General features: G+C 40.7%; 1 protein-coding gene across 1 annotated transcript in view; it reads right to left on the bottom strand.

Moving 5' to 3' along the window:
* Positions 1-221: 221 nt before the first annotated feature.
* The window catches only part of fn1a (fibronectin 1a), a 34,102-nt gene continuing 13,380 nt past the window's right edge, over positions 222-20,943 (bottom strand). Inside the window, exons 13-49 of the mRNA XM_040149051.1 lie at positions 19,677-19,798; positions 19,339-19,507; positions 18,717-18,902; positions 18,379-18,507; positions 18,093-18,182; positions 17,797-17,991; positions 15,394-15,672; positions 14,922-15,185; positions 14,581-14,675; positions 14,007-14,175; positions 13,755-13,841; positions 13,431-13,622; positions 12,557-12,829; positions 11,578-11,692; positions 11,332-11,408; positions 11,152-11,241; positions 10,752-11,018; positions 10,526-10,642; positions 10,142-10,306; positions 9,857-10,012; positions 9,589-9,702; positions 9,175-9,444; positions 8,752-8,963; positions 8,385-8,472; positions 8,017-8,202; positions 7,774-7,863; positions 7,050-7,241; positions 6,837-6,926; positions 5,473-5,581; positions 5,056-5,275; positions 4,283-4,453; positions 4,060-4,198; positions 3,606-3,773; positions 2,317-2,442; positions 1,941-2,047; positions 1,652-1,771; positions 222-1,527 (exon numbers count right to left, since the gene is read on the bottom strand). Of these exons, the coding sequence (XP_040004985.1) occupies positions 1,459-1,527; positions 1,652-1,771; positions 1,941-2,047; positions 2,317-2,442; positions 3,606-3,773; positions 4,060-4,198; positions 4,283-4,453; positions 5,056-5,275; positions 5,473-5,581; positions 6,837-6,926; positions 7,050-7,241; positions 7,774-7,863; positions 8,017-8,202; positions 8,385-8,472; positions 8,752-8,963; positions 9,175-9,444; positions 9,589-9,702; positions 9,857-10,012; positions 10,142-10,306; positions 10,526-10,642; positions 10,752-11,018; positions 11,152-11,241; positions 11,332-11,408; positions 11,578-11,692; positions 12,557-12,829; positions 13,431-13,622; positions 13,755-13,841; positions 14,007-14,175; positions 14,581-14,675; positions 14,922-15,185; positions 15,394-15,672; positions 17,797-17,991; positions 18,093-18,182; positions 18,379-18,507; positions 18,717-18,902; positions 19,339-19,507; positions 19,677-19,798 (5,708 nt within the window). The 3' untranslated portion in view covers positions 222-1,458. The remainder of the gene's footprint in view (positions 1,528-1,651; positions 1,772-1,940; positions 2,048-2,316; positions 2,443-3,605; positions 3,774-4,059; positions 4,199-4,282; positions 4,454-5,055; positions 5,276-5,472; positions 5,582-6,836; positions 6,927-7,049; positions 7,242-7,773; positions 7,864-8,016; positions 8,203-8,384; positions 8,473-8,751; positions 8,964-9,174; positions 9,445-9,588; positions 9,703-9,856; positions 10,013-10,141; positions 10,307-10,525; positions 10,643-10,751; positions 11,019-11,151; positions 11,242-11,331; positions 11,409-11,577; positions 11,693-12,556; positions 12,830-13,430; positions 13,623-13,754; positions 13,842-14,006; positions 14,176-14,580; positions 14,676-14,921; positions 15,186-15,393; positions 15,673-17,796; positions 17,992-18,092; positions 18,183-18,378; positions 18,508-18,716; positions 18,903-19,338; positions 19,508-19,676; positions 19,799-20,943) is intronic.

The raw sequence follows: 20,943 nt of genomic DNA, 5'->3' as shown, positions 1-20,943 counted from the left end.
CCTTCACTGTATACACAAAATCTGTGTCTGGTTTATTATTTGAGATTATGTAATAAACAGGCTACAGGTTATTATATTTTCCACTGTCAAACGAGATGCTAAACTGCAACCCTTTGGTTCCTGGAATCTCGGAACAAGAATTAAAGTCTGTGCAACTTTACATAAAACACGACTGGAAAATACTCATCCTTCCCCCAACAAAAAAACTGACAACAATTGGCTTAGACTTTTTTTAGTTTATTAAAAAGATTCAGTCCACAGTAGTTCAGAGTTTGGCACCAACAATATAAAAAACATAATCAAATCATAATCAAAAATAAAGTGTACACCCCAAAATAGCATTGAACAAAATGCCTAAATAAAAAGGGATAAATAAAAGCAATGAACTTTAAAAAAAAAAAAATACAAACATTTATGTAATTAAAATGCATTTCACTTGGAAAGAACGGTGAATTATTCCATTCATTTTTGATATCCGAGTTAAACTTTTGGTCAGTCAGCTTTGGCTTTATAGATTTTAGACGTGCTATAGGCTACTTTCTCTACTTTTCAAAAACCCACATTACAGATCACAGAATCACATCTACATGTTGACTTCAACAGCCTATACTATAATAATAGCAACGCAATGTTTTTAATACAAACTCAAAAGTAACAGTGCTTATCTTTTTAAGGAAAGTTTGTAGTTTTGAAACTCTTGTGATTCAAAGAGAAATCTTAGTGACCAGTTGTTCTGCATGTTTCTCTAGGTCAGTCAAGCTGAGACAGGAGCTGTAAAAGTTGTTTTGGGCAAAAAGGTAAATATATGAAATGTATGGCTTTGAAATTCTTTTGCAAAACAACTCTCCCTCCTGATTTGGAAATGTATAAGGACACAGAAAATGCATTCCATCATTGCCTAAATGTCTTCTGAACATACAGTATATTAGTCACAGTGAGACTCAAAATTGTGGGAGATACAAGAAATGTGGCTACAAGTACTATCAGGGACATTTGTAGAGGTGTGTTTTGTGTTGTCTTGTTCAAAGGAAAAGAACTGTAATGGAATGTTCAAAAATTTAAAAAAGTCCGAATGCAACAGTAAAAATACTCAACAACACTGCATCTGGCGTGTGTGTGTGTGTGTGTGTGTGTATGTTTGGGGTATGCAGGTTTGAGGTGATAAAGCAGCAGGATTTGTGCTCTGATAGATTTGTGTCAAAAATTCATCTGATGAAGAAATCCTTGTTTCTGTTGAAGAAGAGAGGATCAAAACCAACATGAAAAGCTGGACCGATCTTTGAATAGGCGCAGACGCTGGTGTAGAAAAGTCTTTCTTAAAGGCACTAATATTTGGTGTGGGGAAAACCTTTGAGGCACAAATCTAATGGAAAGGTCTTCTTTTCATGAAAGCGGGAGGAGGCTTCCTTCTTGTAAGGGGTCTCACTTCTTCCTTATTTACTCACATTCCCTTCTTCTCTACTCTGTGGGGCTGTGAGCATCTGCAAGCAGCTCTGGCCTCAAACACTCAATCGGACACTGGATGTTCTGGAGAGCAGGACAAGCGGGGAAGGAAAAGGAGAGAAGTATTAGTATTGACTGGAATTATAGCAAGATCGACAAATTCAATGAGAATTCACAGTTCACCAAAAAAATCCAATGAGAAACTGACCAGTTTGCGTAGAGCGTTTTCTCGGTACCGGTCAAAGACAGCTGAGCTAATAGGCTGCAGGAGGTCAGCGTCCACATCAGTCTGTCCCCCCGGCCTTTTGCAGTTCTCGCAACGCCAGCCCTAAAGAATGAGAGGGAAAGATTATTGTACACACACAAACATTCGGGCCACAAGGTTTCCATCATCCAGTTCTGGGGGTAGTACACACCTGAATGCACATATACACACATTCAAAACAGAGACACAGACACAAACGAACAAACTCACACATACACAGAGTGTTACCTACCTGTTGTCCCCCGTAGCAGGTACAGGTACAGATGGCGCCCAGATATTCTTTCTGCCACTGGTTCCCCACCTGGTACATTTTCCCATCGTCATAACATGTCGAGTCATCTGGAGGATTATAGTTACATATTAAAGATCAACAGTACTTGAGTGTAATGATTAAATGACTCATGTTTAAAACCCCCGTTGAAGGTCTAACACTCTAGGTGATGTTGAAAATAAATCCTTAGAGTAAGAGAAGAGTAAGTTCATGTACACTATAGTGTTTGTTCAGACTGTCTGAAGCCGGGAGAATTCAAGGAGTGAGAGCCAGCAGGGATATTTAGAAACAGTTTTTATGCATAGTTCATGTTTGTGTGTATAGTGTGTGAACTTACGGGGTTCACATTTGAATTCTCCCTTGCCATTTCCCATGCAGGTGCAGCTCATCATGTGACCATTTTCAGCGTGGCGATCCCACTTTTCACCGATGCGGTAGTTGTTGCCATTGTCATGACACCACTCTGGAGGAGGAGAAGCGGAGAGAGGGAAAGAAGAGAGAGCGCAAAGGATGAACAGAATGAAGTTTGGAGAGGGTGAAAAGAGTGAAGTTCATCAGTTTAGATCAAGACCAGACAGATAACACCCGAAAAGTTTGAACCTTTCCCCTTCACACTGCAGTGAAAGATTCACAGCATCCACATGTAGTGATTTCCACACAGTGTAAATATCAGTGTCTATAAAACACAATCTCAAGAGTTTTGAAAAAAGTACGCATTCATCTTCATTGTGCAAAATACATTTGTAGTTCAAACAACACATGACAACCTTTAGAACAGACCAAGTCTGAATTTCACTGGATTCCAGTTGAATATACACATTGTCCCAGTGGGGAGACAGAGACGTAGAGAGTGTGATGACCTAAAACCTATGCTGATGGATGATGATCTCAGTTTTTGGTATTGCCATGTTAGCTTTATAGACAATACAAACAACTGAGACTGATGCTGGCTAGTTAGCTTGGCTTAGCGTAGACTTCTGTCCTCTTACTGTGAAGTTTTCACAGTGTACAGAGACAGAGCAGAGTCCAGCATGGGCAAACTGTGGGCCGAACTGTTTCATTAAACATGCAGAAATCTGGTTGTAACATGTAATGCATTGTACAGAAATCATTATCTATACAGTGTATTTATGCAGAAAATAGCATCAGAAATTTGGAAAAGGCTGCCCATGCTGGGATCTTATTACTGCTTGCTGTGGCACATAGAACATGACCTGTACAATTCTATGGCTTTTGAACAGTAATAGCTAAGGAATTTATAACATGTATAATCTAAAATATATTCATTAAAAATGTCCTTGATTAATCTAATTGATATAATGTCATTCTGATTTGAAGCCAATTTGGCTGTCCAGGTCCACCTTAAAACATTACGCACATGCAGTGCCTCTGACAGGATTCAGACGCTGAAATGTTTCGGTATGTAAAAACATCATTGCGTCACTCTTTTGTCTTCCGCACAACTCCAACAAGTCTTTTGAGTTTGCAATTAAATCTGTTCATTTTATAATTCCCTCTCATAAATTCCTTTTGAGTAAATCACATAGAATTATTTGACTTCTAATTCCATGGTGTGTTGTTGGGTGTTTGCAAAGCATGCTGGGATGGGGTTATTAAGCCACTCACTGGATGAATCACATCTAAAATGACCACTGCCCAAGCCAAGGCAGCGGCACCAAAGCTTGAAGCCCGTCTCAGACATGCGCTCCCACTCGGAGCCCACCTCGTGATAGGTTTGTGTGAATGTGTCATAACACACATCCCGGTTGGTGGTAATGGGGATGTCACCTGGAACTAAGGGTTGGAAGAAAAAAAAAAGTTTAGAATAGGACCAGAAGATGTGGTTTAACTTACTCTAACTTTATCATTTAATATTTATTCATTTAATGTTATTTAATATTTTTGATTTATCAAATTATTCATACTAAACCATTGTTTATTATTTATGGTATCTCTGTGATTACCAAAGATAAGTAACTTATCTTTGTGTATCTGGGTACATATGTGCTACATATCAATTTATATTAAACTCAATCATATTGTGTTGGAAAAAAATTTCTCCTAGTTTGGACTACTGTACCAGCATTGCCAACGGTTACGACTTCCTCCAGAACTTTCTCTTTAACCCCGCCCCTCATGGCCTCCACTATGACATTATAGGATGCTCCAGATGTCAGCCCAATCAGTTTGGCGCTGTTTGATGTGCCAGGAAGACGCATCTATATGGAGGAGGACAAAGCTAGTAAGTGCCGTTTACATCTCCAGCAGTAAATATGCATGTGAGTGACTGTGCGTTTGTATACCTGGAAGCCCTTTTCCTCCAGGTGTGTGATGGGATTACAGGACACCTCATACCCTGAAGTCTGAGGAATGGGTTGCCAGGAGATGGTTGTGATTGTCTGTGCTTCTTGGGGCAACTCCGTCTCATTGTCAGGGAAACTAAATGCAAGACCTGGCAGAGGACCCTCGCTCACCTACAAGGTCAAAAAAACATCAAACACACAGTGTACAAACAGAGTGAGATCATAATATCACTAAGCAAAAGTCAGAGACATTGTAAAATACTTATACTAATACTAATAATCTATGTTTAATATTAAGGGATCGACCGCTAATGGGTTAGCCACCCTGTTCAAGTTTTATATTTCTGAATTTGGGAATATATAATGATCATTGATTAAAACTACATTTTTTTTACCATCCACCTTTTTCTCTTTGGTATGAACACAGACAGGGGAAGCAATGCATTATACTAAAGTGATTTCAGTTTAGCTGAGAAGTTTTGATTTAAACCACAGTTTCTTGTAGCTGGTTGTGATTATGAGCTGCAATCCTGAACTTTGAGATACTTGAACATTTTATAATCTTTCAACATGAACATCCTACTACATAGATTACTTTTTCTTTAAATGGTTATGGTAACTGCAAATAACACACATTTTTACAGATACAGATTTTTATCAGTCACTCCAGAGAAGATTTGGGCGAATTTAAATCATAGTGGCCAAATAAAATTATTTCAGACCAGTGATAAAACCATATCAGATTTACAACAGATAATTTCAGCCTCACACACCTTGACCAAGGGAACTCTGTTTCCATCAGGGCCAGGTACAGGAATATAGACTAGGGGTTCTCTGAGAGTGGGTCTCTGGCCTTCTTTGGGTCCGCTGTAGGGGCCATGAAGTCCATTATTAGGGCCTAGGCTCTGGTACTCTGTGTAAATGTGCTGGCCTTGCTGGCCTGGTTGGTTCTGGCCACCAGTACCAGGAAAGAGCACATGGTTGGAGTCGAAGCTAGACACAGAAGAAGACAAAGACGAAGAGAGAAGATGAGAAATGCAAACAGGGGAGAAAGCATGATTTTAAAAAAAGCATTCTTAGGTTCAAAAGTGTTGTCAGACTGCATCGAAATTGAAGGTTTTTTTGATTTTGCATTCTTAAGCTTAGTTAATAATTTCAGATATCAGCATATATTTAATACAGGTTCTTACATCTTGTCATTGAAGGACTCTGGAACATCCAAGATGTCAGTGCTGGGTCGGTGAGGAACAGGAAGCTGAGGCAGCTCAGGGACCAATAGCTGATGATCTGTAGCTGGCTCTGATTGGGAAACAGACATACGTACACTGGCTGTTAGGAGCAAGCAAGGCAAAGCAAATGCACAGATCCACTAGCTGAATTTTCGGCAGGGGAAATACACAAAATGACTGTTTCACATATAAAACAGGAAAGCAATGAAACATGCCCATCTGTTTTGTTGTATTACTCTTAACGCAACAGTTCTAAAGAAAAACCAAATTACAGAAATCTAAGGTTAATAATGCATCTGGTGAATCCATACAAGCTGCGGTACCCCATGGACCCAGACTGATGTATATTAAGATTTGTATTTTATCCCACTAGAAGTTATAGTTAGCACCTGGGATGGAAAAGCCGATTTACTGTTAGGTGAGTTAACTCAAATTTTGATGCTTTGCTCTTTATAATCTGAAAAGTGTTACCTGGCTATGATAACACTATAATGAAAAATGACACTTCCAGCTGTTTAGCTGCAGCCCATTTTGGAGCACTGACCCTCTGCCTGAGAACTTAAGCACAAGGGTCAATTTCCCCAGGAGAGCTAACATTAGTGTATGTATGTATGTACCACTGAAGAACACAAATGAATATCAATCAATTCCGAGGGCAGAATTCTGTAATTCTACATTAGTAGAGAATAAAGCCAGCAGGGGACAGCATAGCATAGCTCTCAAACTGCAGGAGGTGTAGCAAGTGTTATCACTTGTTACTCTTAGAATGTTTTTGCTAACAGAAATAATCGTCGCTATTTTATTGTTATGATGTATTTAAACATGAAAGCTAAAAAAAAAGAAAAAAAAAAGTGCTATGTCTGTAAGAGAAATGATCCATTAAAACAGATGATTATATCCAATGGAGAGATGGGAAAACTTCACATAATTAATTACAAATTTGAAATTCTCAGCACAATTCCTAAAAGAGGGTAACATACAAAAAAAGCCCATAATGTTGTATTTCATGGTTTTATTGAAAAAAATTTTTGGGAAGTCTTCATAGTAGCTTGTTTTTTTTTTCCACAGCACTAGTAGCATGTAATACCTTCAGCTAAAAGGGTGATAGGTATACTTTTTGTTTTTGCAAGAGTATGTTCATACAACACCCTCTTTCTCCAAAATGACATAAGGAGACAGAGGAAAAAACTGCCTTTTGGCATTCAACAATGTCTTAAATATTTTTAACCTATGAGCAATGCTCCCTTAAATAGAATAAAATAACTCAAAGATCTAAATTGTGCACGCATAATCAATGCTACCAGGTGATTGATAGGAGTACTTACGTGTTCTGGCTTTGCCGACTAGAGGTGTGCTTCTCAAAGCATTTTGTAGTGCAACAATCTTAATGACATATTCTGTTCCTGGTTTTAGACCTATGAACAAACAATAAATACATATCAAAATGGTTTGTTTGTTATTTGTCACATTTTTAATCAATGTATTTGCATGTATTTCCTGTACATCTGTGTACAGTAAATCCCTTGCTCCGCACTCACCACTGATGATGGCATAGCTCTGGCCTGCGTGGGGTCTCGGGGTGACTTCTCGGGGCAGACCCCCGGCCTCCTCATAGGTGACATAATACCCAGTGACCCTGGGGCTGCGCGATGGCTCCCAAGTGAAAGAGATGCTGTTAGGGTTCAGGGAGGTGAAGCGGATATTGGTGGGCGGTGTGACCACCGATTTAGCTGGAATTGATAGACATGAAAGTAAGTACTCATAACAACTCATTAAAAACATGTTTGGGCAGCAGTTTTGAATAAACAGCAGACACTACACTCCAGGCTAAGTACACTTGATACTCAAGCATAAAATAATATCTGCCACTTACCAGAACATTGGTTTCTATGTATATTTAATTTCTGCTGTTTGCCATTATGAAAAGGCATACAACCTGACAACTGAGGGGGGGAAACGTTTATATTTACAAATAATAGCATATGTGAAAATCTAGTAATGCTAGTTTTTTTATAGTTTAATACTTAATTATGAAGAAGACTTTGTTAAGTTGTAATAAGATCAAGTTGCTATTATCTTTATTTATCTGAATAATTACTGAAAGGTATTTGAATATTCCACATTGATGAATTCAACTACTCAATCTACAGTATATATACAAATCTATCATTTTTTTTACCATCTCTGCAATGGTGTAACATGTCACATTCAAAGTAATGTTCTATTCTTGACTGAAACTACAGGACAGAGTTTAATGGTTACCTGTGCTGCCGGTGAGTGTGAGAGGTGGGCTGCGTCCATTCCCTTTCAATGTATAGATGTTGATCTTATAATTAGTGTCAGGCTCCAGACCTGAAGTAAAGACAGAGGCAACTACATGAGGGACTGTTTGTAGCAATGTTAAGAAACTGAGGTGATCATTGTACTATATTATATGCAATTTTCAACGACTCTTGACAGCTGCCAGTTTATATTTTGTGTATTTACATTGCCATATCTGTGTACCTGTAATAGTGTATGACCGTGAGTCAGGGCCAATGGTCCTATGAATGGGTATGTAGCCTGTTGAGGAGGAGGTGGGTGTGGCCTCAACCAGGAAGCCGGAGATGGTTTCTGTCTTTGAGCGCCAGGTCAGAGTGATGGAAGAGTCGTTAATGTCAGAGATACGTACACGACGAGGTGGGCTGATATCTTGAAGTAGATGGGGAGAGAGAACGGGTGAGAAGGGGTAGGTGATGAACACAACCAGGCTTTAACAATGGGAACTTAATAGAGCAAAGTTAGCGTGACAACAATGCCATCTCATTGCCTCCGAAACTATTTGAAAAGTGCAAATTTGTCATAATGTCAAAGTGTATGAGTTACAGACTCACTCTCCAAAGTGGTGACCTCTCCTTGGACTGGCCTGCTGGTCAGAGAGTTCTTCAAGGCATACACGTGAACCTCATAGGTAGTTGCAACCTAAGGGAGATAAGGGAAACATATAAATATACATAATACATTTATGCCCCAGTGAATATAATATAATCCATCAGTGAACATGGCACATTTTTTCTTAGTTTTGCTATTAATACCAGGTAATGGAGACTCATGAAGGGATAACATTCACTTCAATGGACATCTCTGCAAGTTGACTTTCATAGTCCATAGTGACACTGCACTGACACTAATTTATAATTTCTTTTCAAGAGACAAGAAAGAACAAGAGTCCTTCATTCTCGCTCACAGACCAACACTCACCATGAGTCCAGAGATGTGGGCCTGAGTTGTGTCTGGGGCCAGGTTGATCTCTTTGGTTGGTCCGCTCTTGTTCTTAGGATTTACCACCACACGGTAGCCTGTGAGACCTGAAACGCCGTTAAGTCGGTTTTCCAGACCCGGCACAGCCCAGTGCATTGTGAAAGAGGTAGGACCAACCTGGGAGAACTGGAGGTTGGTGGGGGATGAGATGGCTGAGGGGAGAAAGGAAAAGAAACGAGGGTTAGAGGGAGACAGTTTCAACAGAGGGACACACTTGATGAAAACTGTTAAGTACCAATAAAGGATTTTACACATTTATACAATACCTCCCAGTGGTTTCTGAATTTTATTTTTCACTTTTTCTTCTCTAGACATGTTATTTACCCAAAATATAAAACATCTAGGACTAATTTCCTCCCATACCTGTAGCTTGTCTCCCAACCAGTGGTGTGCTGGCTGTGTCATCATGCAGGGCGATGACCTTCACAGTGTATTCAGTGCCAGGTTGCAGACCATAGATAACAGTGGACTCGGCATCACCTCGGGGAGCAGGACGCAACTCTCTCTCACCCTCCTCCGGACTCGAATACAAGACCCGGTAAGACGTAACAATTCCCTCAGGACTGTCCCAGGTAATCCGCAGTGAATCAGAGTCAATGTCTGAGAAGGTCAGGTCTTTGGGGCGGTCTACAGCTAAAGGTGAGGACAGTGGAGAGAAGGGTGGCAAGGCAGAGGAGTTGGGGGGTAGGGGGAGGAGTCAGGAGGTTGTTTTTCCATTTGTGAAAGTTTGGCAAACAATATTTCATAAATATCTCTCTAGAAAGCGTAAACCCTCACTTGTTAAAGCGTTCACCACCATTGGAGAGCTCTCTCCATCTTGTCCAAGAGCGTACACACTCAAAATGTACTCTACTGTAGGCATTAGGCCTGAGAAAGTAATCTCTGTCTGGTCTGGAAAAGAGAAGGAAAAGGATTCGGAAAAGGGGTAAGAAAAGACAACATAGATCATAGAACTGAGAAACCAGATTCAAGCTAAAAGTTTTCTAGCTAATCAAGCTTTAAAATACTGACAAAACCAACTTGGAATTTTGGTCAAAGAACATACCTGGAGCCACCACCTCAGTAAAAGACGCCCCCTGCCCATTTCTGGGGACCCCAGTCACCCTGTATCCCTTGATTGGGCCCTGGGCGGGGCTCCACCTCACTGTCACACTGTTGTCATTCACTTCTGTCACCTCCATTTCAGAGGGAGAGTTGACGCCTAGCAGAGGAGATTGGAGAGATGAAGAGGAGAAAGCTGTGAGTGGAAACACAGGGAAGCAGGATAATCACTAGAAATGGGTGAAATGTGTTTCGCAACTGAAAGAGTAAAATGTATGTTTGTGTTTACCTGTTTTGTGCGTGACATAGATTGGAGTACTGGATGCGGGGCTGTCTCCTCTACCAGTCACAGCATAGACAGTGATAGTGTAGTCGGTACCAGGCTTCAGGTTAGAGATTGTGGCAGTGGACTGAGAGCCAGGCACTGTGAACTCCTTGGGATTACTGTGACCTCCTGGATGAAGATTGGCAAAGTGATATATATGTTAAAGAAACCAATATTGTGTTTTAAAAATCAGAAAAGAGTCTTACAAAAGTTACAGAATCAATGAAAGCTCTCTGAACTACAAAAAGCAGAATTAAAAAAAAGGGAAAAATACTTTCAGAATTTTTTTTTCCACAAAAAAACCCCAAAACATCATATCAGTATCTTTAGCCATTATAAATAGCTCACCTGTCTCTCCATGAGTGATCCTATAGTAGCGCACAGTGACAGGAGGGGTGTCCCAGCGGACGGTGATACTGGTGGGAGTGGAGTCAAGCACTTCCAGGTCTGTAGGAGCATCAGAGACTGGACAGAGAGAGAGAGAAGTCGGACACAAAAAAAAAGTACATAAACAACATAATGATGATAAAATGAGTAAATGGCATTAATCATGTATTAAATTAGGATTTCTTACTCGTCTTCTGTTTCCCGGTGAGTGGCAGGCTCTCCTGGGTCCCGCTCACTGCGTAAATGTTGACCAGGTACTCTGTGTCTGGAGTGAGTCCTGTCAGGGTGAAGTGGTTCCTGGAGGGGGGCAGCCTCTCGTCCTTAGCCCTCCCACCGGTGACCATCTGGTAACGGATTCGGTAACCGGTGATTCTGCTCTGGGGAGCAAGCCAGTGTATGGTGAAGGAGTTGGTGAAGATCTCAGAGAAACGCAGACCCACTGGTGAATCCAGAGCTGAGGAAAATTGGGAGATACAGAAAAATCTTCAAGCTTGTGCCACGACAAAGGATCTCATTTGCTTTCGGATACCACTGCATATTTCTGGACTGATATTTTCCTGTTGTCAAATCAGATCAGTAAGACTCACCGGTTTTCTGGGTGCCGATAACGGGCGAGCTCTCTCTCTGCTCATACACTGTCACCACGCTGACCAGATACTCTGTGTTAGGCAACAAGTCTGTGGACAGTGGAGACATAAACACAAATGTAGTCGTCTGTGTGTCTGTGCACTGTTGTCAATTCATTCTTTGTTTGTGCTATAACTTACTCCTTAGAACCACGTTGTTACTCCTGCCGTCTGCAGTGGTTTCTGTATTATCATCTTCATTGTCAATAGGGTGATACCTGAATAATTAGGAAACCAACAACAAAGAGCTGATGTTGTCATTTCTGTTGTTTTACATGTTTTACGTGAGGGTGGTCTTTTTACTGCTTTAGTTTATTGTATTTTTTTTACATTCAAGGTGACATCTGAATCAGAAATTAAAAATGTTGAGTACGTTTCTTGTTGTACCTGATGAAGAAGCTGTTGATGTCAGCATTGTTTGGGAGGTGGGGAGAGACCCAGGTGACTTCCAAACTGTCAGGGCCAACCTGGCCAAAACTTAAATCAGTGGGGGCTGGTACAGCTATTTAAAAGAGAGAGCGGCATGATTAAAAATGTATACAAAAGGTCGTGATGGATTAATCAGATTTGTTTTTTGCTCAACTAAAAGGTAGTCAGTGATTTTTTACAATTCTATAAAAAAAAAGTCAGAAGATAAGAAAAAAGCAAATAAGGGGAAATAGATATGAAGAAAGGGAAACAAGAAAATAATGTAACGACTCAAAGAGAAAAGTATTCACACTAGCATCTTTGAAAAGGGAGGAGCCTGTTTTATGTGTCAGTTTAAATCCGTGTCTGAAGTTTTATGACATCTTTAAAGTGAGAGAACAAGCAGTGTTTGCATTGGGGGGCAAAATGAGTCTCAACTAAAACCAGATGATGCGCGCACACACACACGCACGCACGCACGCACGCACACACACACACACACACACACACACACACACACAGGATTATTAAACTGACAACGTAGCATGCAGAGCAATTACATCAGCTACTTAAAAGGTTTGCTTTAAAGAGCCACGTCTTAGGGCTAACAAGAACCGTATTACATTATATAATCACAACAGCCACAGTGTGATTTATGAATCCCTCACAGACAACACAAATCACACAACCTAAAAAATAAACACTTTGGACATTCTGGTTTTGTTATTCATATCTTAGCTGCTCTTTAACAAAAACAATACATGTACTGTTTATAAAATTACATGTATTGTTTTTGTTATTGCATTGGGGGGCAAAATGAGTCTCAGTATGATAAATCCCCTCAACTAAAACCAGATGATGCGCGCACACACACACACGCACGCACGCACGCGTGCACGCGATTAAAATTAACCGCAGATTAAATCTTTTTTTTTTTCAGTGGAAACATGGATCTTACAGGTGTGTTGAGTGAGCGTGGTGGGTTCACTCTCGCCATTCTCCGTCACAGTGATCACACTAATGTCATAGTCGATACCAGGTTCCAGTCCATACACAGTATAATGACCAGTCATCGGGTTCACCATGTCTTCAAAGATGGGCACGCTCTCGCCGGCTGCCACCACCGTGATCTTGTAACCGGTGATGGCTGTGGTGTTGAGCGGTGACCAGCGGAGACTGATAGTGGTGTCGCTCACATCCTCGAAGCTAAGGTCCGTCAGCTGTGGGACTTCTGGGTAGGTGGAGAGAGGATTTGTGGGGAGAGGAAAGAAAGAGAGAAGACAGCAGAAACACCAAACCAAAGGGAGAGGCGGAAGGAAAAGGAAGGGGTTGGAGGCATGTGCCAGAAAGAGGAAACCAACAGAAAAAAAGACAGACAGACATGTAGAAGCAGTGGTTAAGACGAGCAACGAAAACTGTCCCCTTCCAGTGAGTTGAGATATTCAATATATCACACCAATGGAAGAGCTAATGGCAGGGGATGCTTTTCTTGGTATATATTACCATCTAGTGAGAATTTAGCTGTTGTTCAATGAAGTTTCTCCATTGAAAATGTGTAATATATACCAAAGAAATAAAGCACTAGTGCTGCTAAATAGTCCTAGTACTGTTTCGCATAGTCCACCAGCTGCTGGTGATAAGTTAGAGCAGCAATGTTAACAGAGCTATTATCTGTTGAAAGATGTTGCTTTCGTAAATGACAGTTTGCTCTTACCTGTTCACATATAAATTTCCCAAACAAAATTGTATAAATAGTTGCAAACACAGGGGTCAATTCTTCTCTGATGTTGAAAAACCCATTTAAAACTCTTTGATTTCTCCCTTAAACTCACCTGGTGTAATGATTGTTGATATAGGGGTGCTCTCCATATCATCCTTAACAGTAACAACGCTGATGTTGTACTCCACTCCAGGACTGAGGTTCTCCAAGGTGCATGAGTTCTGCCCTGCCTCCACAAACTCCTCCAGACTGTTTCCTTGCTGTCCTTTGGTAGGAGTGCATGTCACTCTATAGCCAGTGATGTCTTGAGGGGGAGAGCATTGGAGCAAGTGACATAAGAGAGCCATTTAGCTGTTAGTCTGATTATTTGTAATATGCTGAGTCTGATGTAATCATTTGTTTTTATGCACATTTTGGTATGCAGGTGTGTGTGTACCTGGTGTACTGGCTCCATTCCATTGCACAGTGAGCTCTCCGTTTGTGGGGTTAGACTCCAGGTTGAGATCAGTAGGAGGAGACAGAGCTGGAGAGGAAGAGGAGAAAAAATGAGTCAGAGGAGGAGGAGAGGAACAGAAGTAAAACACTAATTTAAAAAGCGACAGTGGAGGAACAGCATAAACAGGAGGCAATATGAGCCCAAGACAAGAATAAAAGGTGACAGTGTCTAAATTTATTGGTTTATATTTACGTGTGACAACACGGCGTGTGATTGGGGTTCCCTGCTCATGGCCGTTTATGACTGGCTGGACGCTGTAAGTGTACTCCACACCGGGTGTCAGACCAGAAATGTAGATACTTCCTGAGTCAGAGGTCACGTCTCTGGGGGCTTCTCCGCCCTGACTGGGACGTACTGTCAACTGAGAAACACACAGAACATAAAGTCAGAGAGACAAGAGGAGTGAGAGACATGGATTGGGGATACAGGAGGTAAGGGTCAGAGATCAATGTTTTCCCAAGAACATGGAAGCCAGCAGAGCATTCTCATCTCTGGTGTGACATATTTTGACCAGTCCCATTCATGCTTGAGGTCCGTAGTTCCCCTGTTGGTTAACTCCAAAAGGTCCTACACTGAACCAAGGATAACTGGAATGTGCTTTGGACAGCAAATAGAGGGAGATAATTGGCATATAAAGACAATGACACAATGCAATTGTTGATAATAAGAGAAAGAATAGAAAACATGGTCAGATTTATGAAGAAGTGGGTCGTAGGATATTAACAAAAAAAAAACTTTATAAGTTTTGTATTATCAGTGAATGTACCTTGTATCCAATGTGGTGAACTGGAGTCCAGGATATTATAATGGAGGTGTCAGTCACATCAGTGCTGAAGTGAGGAGCGTTACCCATTGGCAGGTCTATAAAACACAAAGAGATCAGCTTTGGTGTAAAATCACCCAGTGTACACATTTACCTACTAGTGCAGGCATATTCAGAAGATTGCTCCTATCTTTTCACTCAACTGTTTCTATATTTGTCAAACAAATATGGTATCATTCCAACCATAAATCTGGACCAAGTTCCAAAACACAAATGCCTTTTGAGCTTATAAAAAGTGACCACAGTGCTTTATACTCATTTGTATATATCCATCAGACACTCACTAGTGGTAAAGACTGCAGTCTCTCCTTCACTCAGTGTATTGTCTTGCTCTGCATGTAGCGTGACGGTGTACTCTGTGTCAGGTTTCAGGTTGAGGAGGGTGTACTGAGAAAGGCGAGCAGGCAGGCGGAGCTGCTTGGGATTAGAGCCCTCAACGGTCATGATTAGACGGTAGCCAGTGATTTTGGCACGGGGGGCATACCACATTATCACAGCACTATCTTCAGTCACGTTGGTAAAATGGATATCTGTGGGAGCATCAGGCTCTACAAAGAGAGACATCAGTAAACACTGTTAGATATCGAAGTTTGATTTTTTAAAAACACATTTTAAAAAAATCACATATATTATGTTACAGACAACCTTTTTCCAAAGCACACCATACGTTTCTAGATTGTTTTCCAGCCTTCCACACAGATGCTAATTTCAACATGTATTCTCATTTCCTGGCTTGTGAGCATCTGTCATACTCACTGGTAGTTTGCTCCCCAATAAGTGGTAAACTTTCCTCTCCATTGTGAATGGTGTAGACGTTGAATCGGTACAGTGTTCCAGGCTGTAAGTGTGTCACTTCAATCTTCGAGTTCTGACTGACAGGCACAGTCATCTCCCTTTGGGGAGAACCAGACTCATCAACGGGGACGACGGTGACGCGGTAACCTGAGACGTCGCTGCCTGGGCCAGACCAGGTAAAAACAATTTTTTTATCTGACACCTCAAAGAACTGCAGGTCTGTAGGAGAAGCCACTTCATCTGTGGACAGGGAAAAAAAAAACTGCATTAAAATTTTCATTCTTTAACTTCCATTTAGATTATTCTCATGATATTGGAAAATCATGGCACAACCGTCCTACACTTCACATTGGCAGAACTGAGAAGCAAAAGCATTCATGTATTTATCAACATATAGTGTGTCCAAACCATTAGTTCCAAAGAACTTTGCTCATTGAGTGTGCATGGCTAGCCATAATGCATGTGTGTAAATCCCAACTGTTAATGATGACTGGTCTCTCACTGAATAGCCAGAATAAATTTCTTGCAGCTGTTAGAAATAAAGTTGGTGTTTGTTTGGAGAAACATGTCATTCCTGAGAGAAGGGCCCATAACTTACCACAACACAAAATGAAAGTTTAAATGAGAGCATAATGTTTGGATACTCTACGGACCAGCCTAAGTTCAAATTTATTGCTACATTTATGTCCCTTACTACGTAAAAGAAAAGTTGATGCCTCTTACCATTTTAAGCTGACAATAAAATGGAGAACTCATTGGGCCATATTGACCCAAAACATGATTTAAAAAAAAAAAACTAAAAAAAAAACATGATATAAAATAACTCTTTTATATGTCATTGAATGTATTTGCTTTTATGTTGCATATCATCAAAGCAAACTCTGGTTTCTATATACATAATCATATCAGGTGTATGACAGAATTTCTAAATCATTACGCTGCTTCATATTCTGGACAGACAGGATGGCAAGACGCAAACAAACATCTTTAATAGTAAAGAGCAGTAAAGATATGTTGGACAGAGTGCAAAGAGAGAAAGGTCAAGACTATTACATGGAGATGTGTGGACCAATTAGCCTTTCGTGATTCCAAACCTAGATTCACTTAAGTGAAAAGTTCAAAGTAATTGAACTACAACACTGTGCTTTGCTCTGGGTTTAGCCATTGCTGTCCTTTGGGAAGAGCCATGAACCCGAACGTCGTGACAGTGCTTCCTTGGGCATTTCACATCGGTCTAATTTTACAAGTCACCGCTGTACTCAAGAGTTTAGATCATTTGAATTTTGAACCTGTTCGCTGCTGACCTATAAAATCCAATCTGATGCAGCTGATCTATAGGCTTAAAGCTTCTCTGAGTTTAACAGTATAAATTATAACAGTATAAATTACATGATAACTGTCATATGACAGTGGCTGGGGTGAGCACTTAGCACCCAACCAAGTGGCGATTGCAGCTCAGACAACTTGTATGTTAACAGGAGCCTAGATTGGCAGCACAAACTCTCAACTAGGTTATGTATCTTTATTCAATGTCATAGACTGTGCACACGCGCACACACACACGTGCACACACACACACACACACACACACACACACACACACACACACACACACACACACACACACATACTTCTCCAGCATCTGCTTGACTGACCCAACAGCATGTTCGACCTGGCAGACTGAGAAGTTTTACATAACTCCAGTTGAACAGAATAAGAGCACAACAGCTGTGAACTCAATGACTTCACTTTCCATTTGAAAAGAGAGTTGAAACTTCTACATAAATCACTAAATAGGCCACAAGATGACTTGCAGATCGACTTTGGAGGTTGCACTTATGACAAGAGCAGTAAGTAAAATTCATATGTGCATACAGTAGAGCATGGGGGCACAGGATGTAAAGATTACATTTAAAGATCAAAATCACCAAATGGGCAGATTTTTGGTCGCTGCACACCAACTGGTGCTAAGAGAAAAAAAGAGAAAGGGTTCCCATAGCTTATTAATCCTTTCTCTCCTAAGTGATGTATTTTATTCTGTATTTATTCTTCTCACCAAGACAGTTATTTTGGTAAATATTAGCCAATAGCACTCACACATTAGTAGGTATACAGATATGGAAGCAAGTGTGGATTTAAAAGAAGAAGAAAGACCTAAATATAAAAAGATTTCTCCTCCAGAAATCCCCTAAACTCGGTCTAAAGACTTTGCTCAACAATCTCTTTCTTTCTCGCTCTTTCTCACACAATCACAAACACACACACAGAAAAAGCAACCATAACCGTAAAGATTCAGGCTTGCAGAGTTTAACTATTTCAAATGCAGATTAGGTCCCCTTTGTTGCACACATCACAGTCATTTACCTGGCAGTGGATCTCCAGGAGTGTTGACCTGTACAAAGATAGGCTCACTCTCCAGGCTGTCCTCCACGGCATAGATACTGATGTTGTACAGCTTCCCAGGTCGAAGGTCACTCAGGGTCACAGACGTTGCTGTGTCAGGGAGAGTCAGCTCCGTGCTTTCACCTTCCACTGATGGTGTGTAAACAACACGATAGCCTGCATGGACGAAGAGGCCATACAATTCATTGTAGAGGGCAAATGAATGGGCAAATTAAGGTAAGGTTTTGGCTGTGACTGACAATTTTGTCATAACATACCAGTGATAGGAGCTAGTGGTTTTTCCCAGCTGATCACAATGGAAGTTTCTTCCACCTCCTCCACTTCATGCTCAGTGGGAGCATCAGGTGCTATGGAACAAATGAGGTGTAAGTATTAGAGGGAAAATTGTAACCACTGCTTTTTTCTTACTGGATCGTTTGTAGTCCTTGGCACATGTTTATTAGATTGCTTGCAGATGCAAAACTATATTTCAGTCTAGCAGCAGTCATTTTTTTTAGATGGGAGTATGAAATAAGAGAAAAGTGTGTGCATGCTTCTACTCACCAGTGGTTTGTGAAGTAGTAAGAATGAGGTTGTCCTCTCCACTATCTGTAACCTCATAGACGTTGACAGTGTACTTCCTCCCAGGCAGAAGCTCATTAATGTTCACTGAAGTAGCTGTACGGGGAAGTTCTGACAGAAAAAAAAAATTGTATGTATCATACATCAGCAGCTAAATAAAGGCAAAATCTCTGACAAAGGGCTGTCTTAGTAAAATTCCCATTCTTTAGAAATCAGTCCAAATTACAATGCAAATCATTTTTGATGTAACTGTAATATAAAACCGGACTGTAACTATGCAAATGTATTCATGTATACAGTATGTATGTATCTGCAGTTACCTAGCACCACAGGTTGTCCAGTGCTCTGCCCCTGCTCACTGAGCTCATATTCTACTCTGAAACCAGAAACCGTGTCGGAGGCGGAAACCCAGGAGACAACAAAGCTGCTGGAGGTAATTTCGGTCACCGACTCTGAGATGTCAACCACAGGCGGAAGCTGGGTGGTCTCGCCTTGGGATGTAGCCACTACAGGAGAAACAGAGATGGAAAATAAGGGAGTTGGCTACTTGCTGCCTCTGAGATCAGCACTGGCAACACTGACTAGAACACTCTGGCGAAGGAGATTTTAAAACTCAATGAGGACTTCCTGGTTAAGTAAAGATGAAATTTAAAGAACCAAACAGAACAAATAAAAAAGGGCAGAAAATATTAGGATTTGATGATGTTGCAAGCCCTTTCCCAGACCCTTGTCTTCAATATCATCTTCCACATTTTGTAAACAGGCGAGAGTGGATAGGATTAGACAAACATTATGCAGTAACATCCAGTGGAAAGAAATCCCCGCCTAAAAGGCTTACATGGAAAAAGTAGCCAAGATAAACTGGAGACAGTTTAACACTGTCAGACAAACAGTGTGTTGCAGCTCAACCAACACTGAGATCTGTCAACTTCATCAACTCACATGATCCGTAAGTAGTGGTGAAGTCAAAGCGCGTGACCTCTCGGCGTCCAAACCGCAGAATGCTAATCAGCTGACCCTCGTAGGTGATGCCCGGCTTCAGACCAGAGATGGTGTATGAGTTAAGATGACCAGGGATCATCACCTCCCTCCATGGGCTGTTGGTGTTTTTCTGTGAAATGTGATGATAGGTTTTGGAAAAGCAGATGTAAGTAGGTTTTGAGGCTTAGCACGTAGAACCAGAAGTTGAATGTCAGATAATCAAGTCAAGTCTTAGGGAGAGATGGGTAAGAAGAGAAGTCATGTCTTTGTTAACTGTGATGCTCGATCAGAAAACTCACCACTCTCCATTTGAGGATGTACTGGGTGATGTGAGCTGATGCTGGGGCGTTCCACTGAATGGGGTGGGAGTTGGGTTGGTTTCCAGATTCTGTTATGATCACCTGAACAGGACGGTGACCACCTGGGAAAGAGGGATAACACAGACAGAGGGGTAAACAGACCAGTTTGACATGATAATGGTGCGATATTAAGGATGGACTGAAAGAATGATGCATTATCAGTGCTTTTAACAATATCTTATTTTAAATTATAACTGTGATAAGCGCAAACATACAAATTTTAATATAATGGCAAATCACTTGCTGTCCTACAATCTGAGAAATTTCAAAAACCTGTACTTTTACTTTAACCTGACTTAACAGTGGGTGAGTATCATGAATGTGCACCAGTATTTGCCTGAACAGAACATAGAAAGAGTCAGGAAAAAATAGCATGTCCCTGTGAGATTCCAGCACAGATCTCAACAGCTCTACTTTTTCTACTCTATAACCTCTCTCTATTTCACCATGTTTTCTAACCTTCCCTGTTCTCTTGGAAGTATTATTTTGCTGAATTAATAGTTTGTGTTTAGTAGAGCAGCATTTAGTGGTCACTTTACAAGTAGTATGTATGAATATAGTAGGCTGATTGCACAGTTAAAATTAAATTATAAACTAAGTTTTCTTTAAGCTCCTCATATAATGTTCTCAATTCTCTTTCCTTTAAACTCATGTCTCTAACCTCTGTTAGGATTCCTCTACTTTTGATAGCACTGCAAACATGGAACTCAATAGAGTTCATTATCAAAACAGTTTTAGCAGTCTTATCATAAAGAAATGTAGTTTCATCATTGGACTCTGACAGACAACGGTAAAAATGCTGGATCGAATAATACTGTATGACATATTGTCAAATAAACCGAGAAACACCATGGAAATATTTATATGGCCTCATGCAATAAACATGGATAGGTTTGATAAAAAACTTGCAGGAGCATCACGCAAAAAATATGACGAAGTTAGAGCCAACAAACAACAGAGAGGAAGAAGAATGTCGAAACAAGAATTGTTGACAGCAATAAAAGTGTGAGAAAACCAATATAACAGAAAATCATGGGATTTATTGTGCTGGATTAACTCTTTTCGTTCCTAGAAATGCAGGTTTTGATGCTTAATTAAGCCCCTCAAGGCCTCGCTATAGACTGCCAAACAACATTTAACAGCTGTCCTTAACATTTGGGCATGTCTGTTAGAGGATTTCTTGGAAAACCAGTGGTGAGTTTTGTAG

This window comes from Xiphias gladius, chromosome 16, assembly GCF_016859285.1.
Source record: "Xiphias gladius isolate SHS-SW01 ecotype Sanya breed wild chromosome 16, ASM1685928v1, whole genome shotgun sequence".
NCBI classification, from domain to species: Eukaryota; Metazoa; Chordata; class Actinopteri; order Istiophoriformes; family Xiphiidae; genus Xiphias; species Xiphias gladius.
The sequence above is the reverse complement of the archived record's forward strand: the minus strand, read 5'-3'. Positions and strand labels throughout refer to the sequence as shown.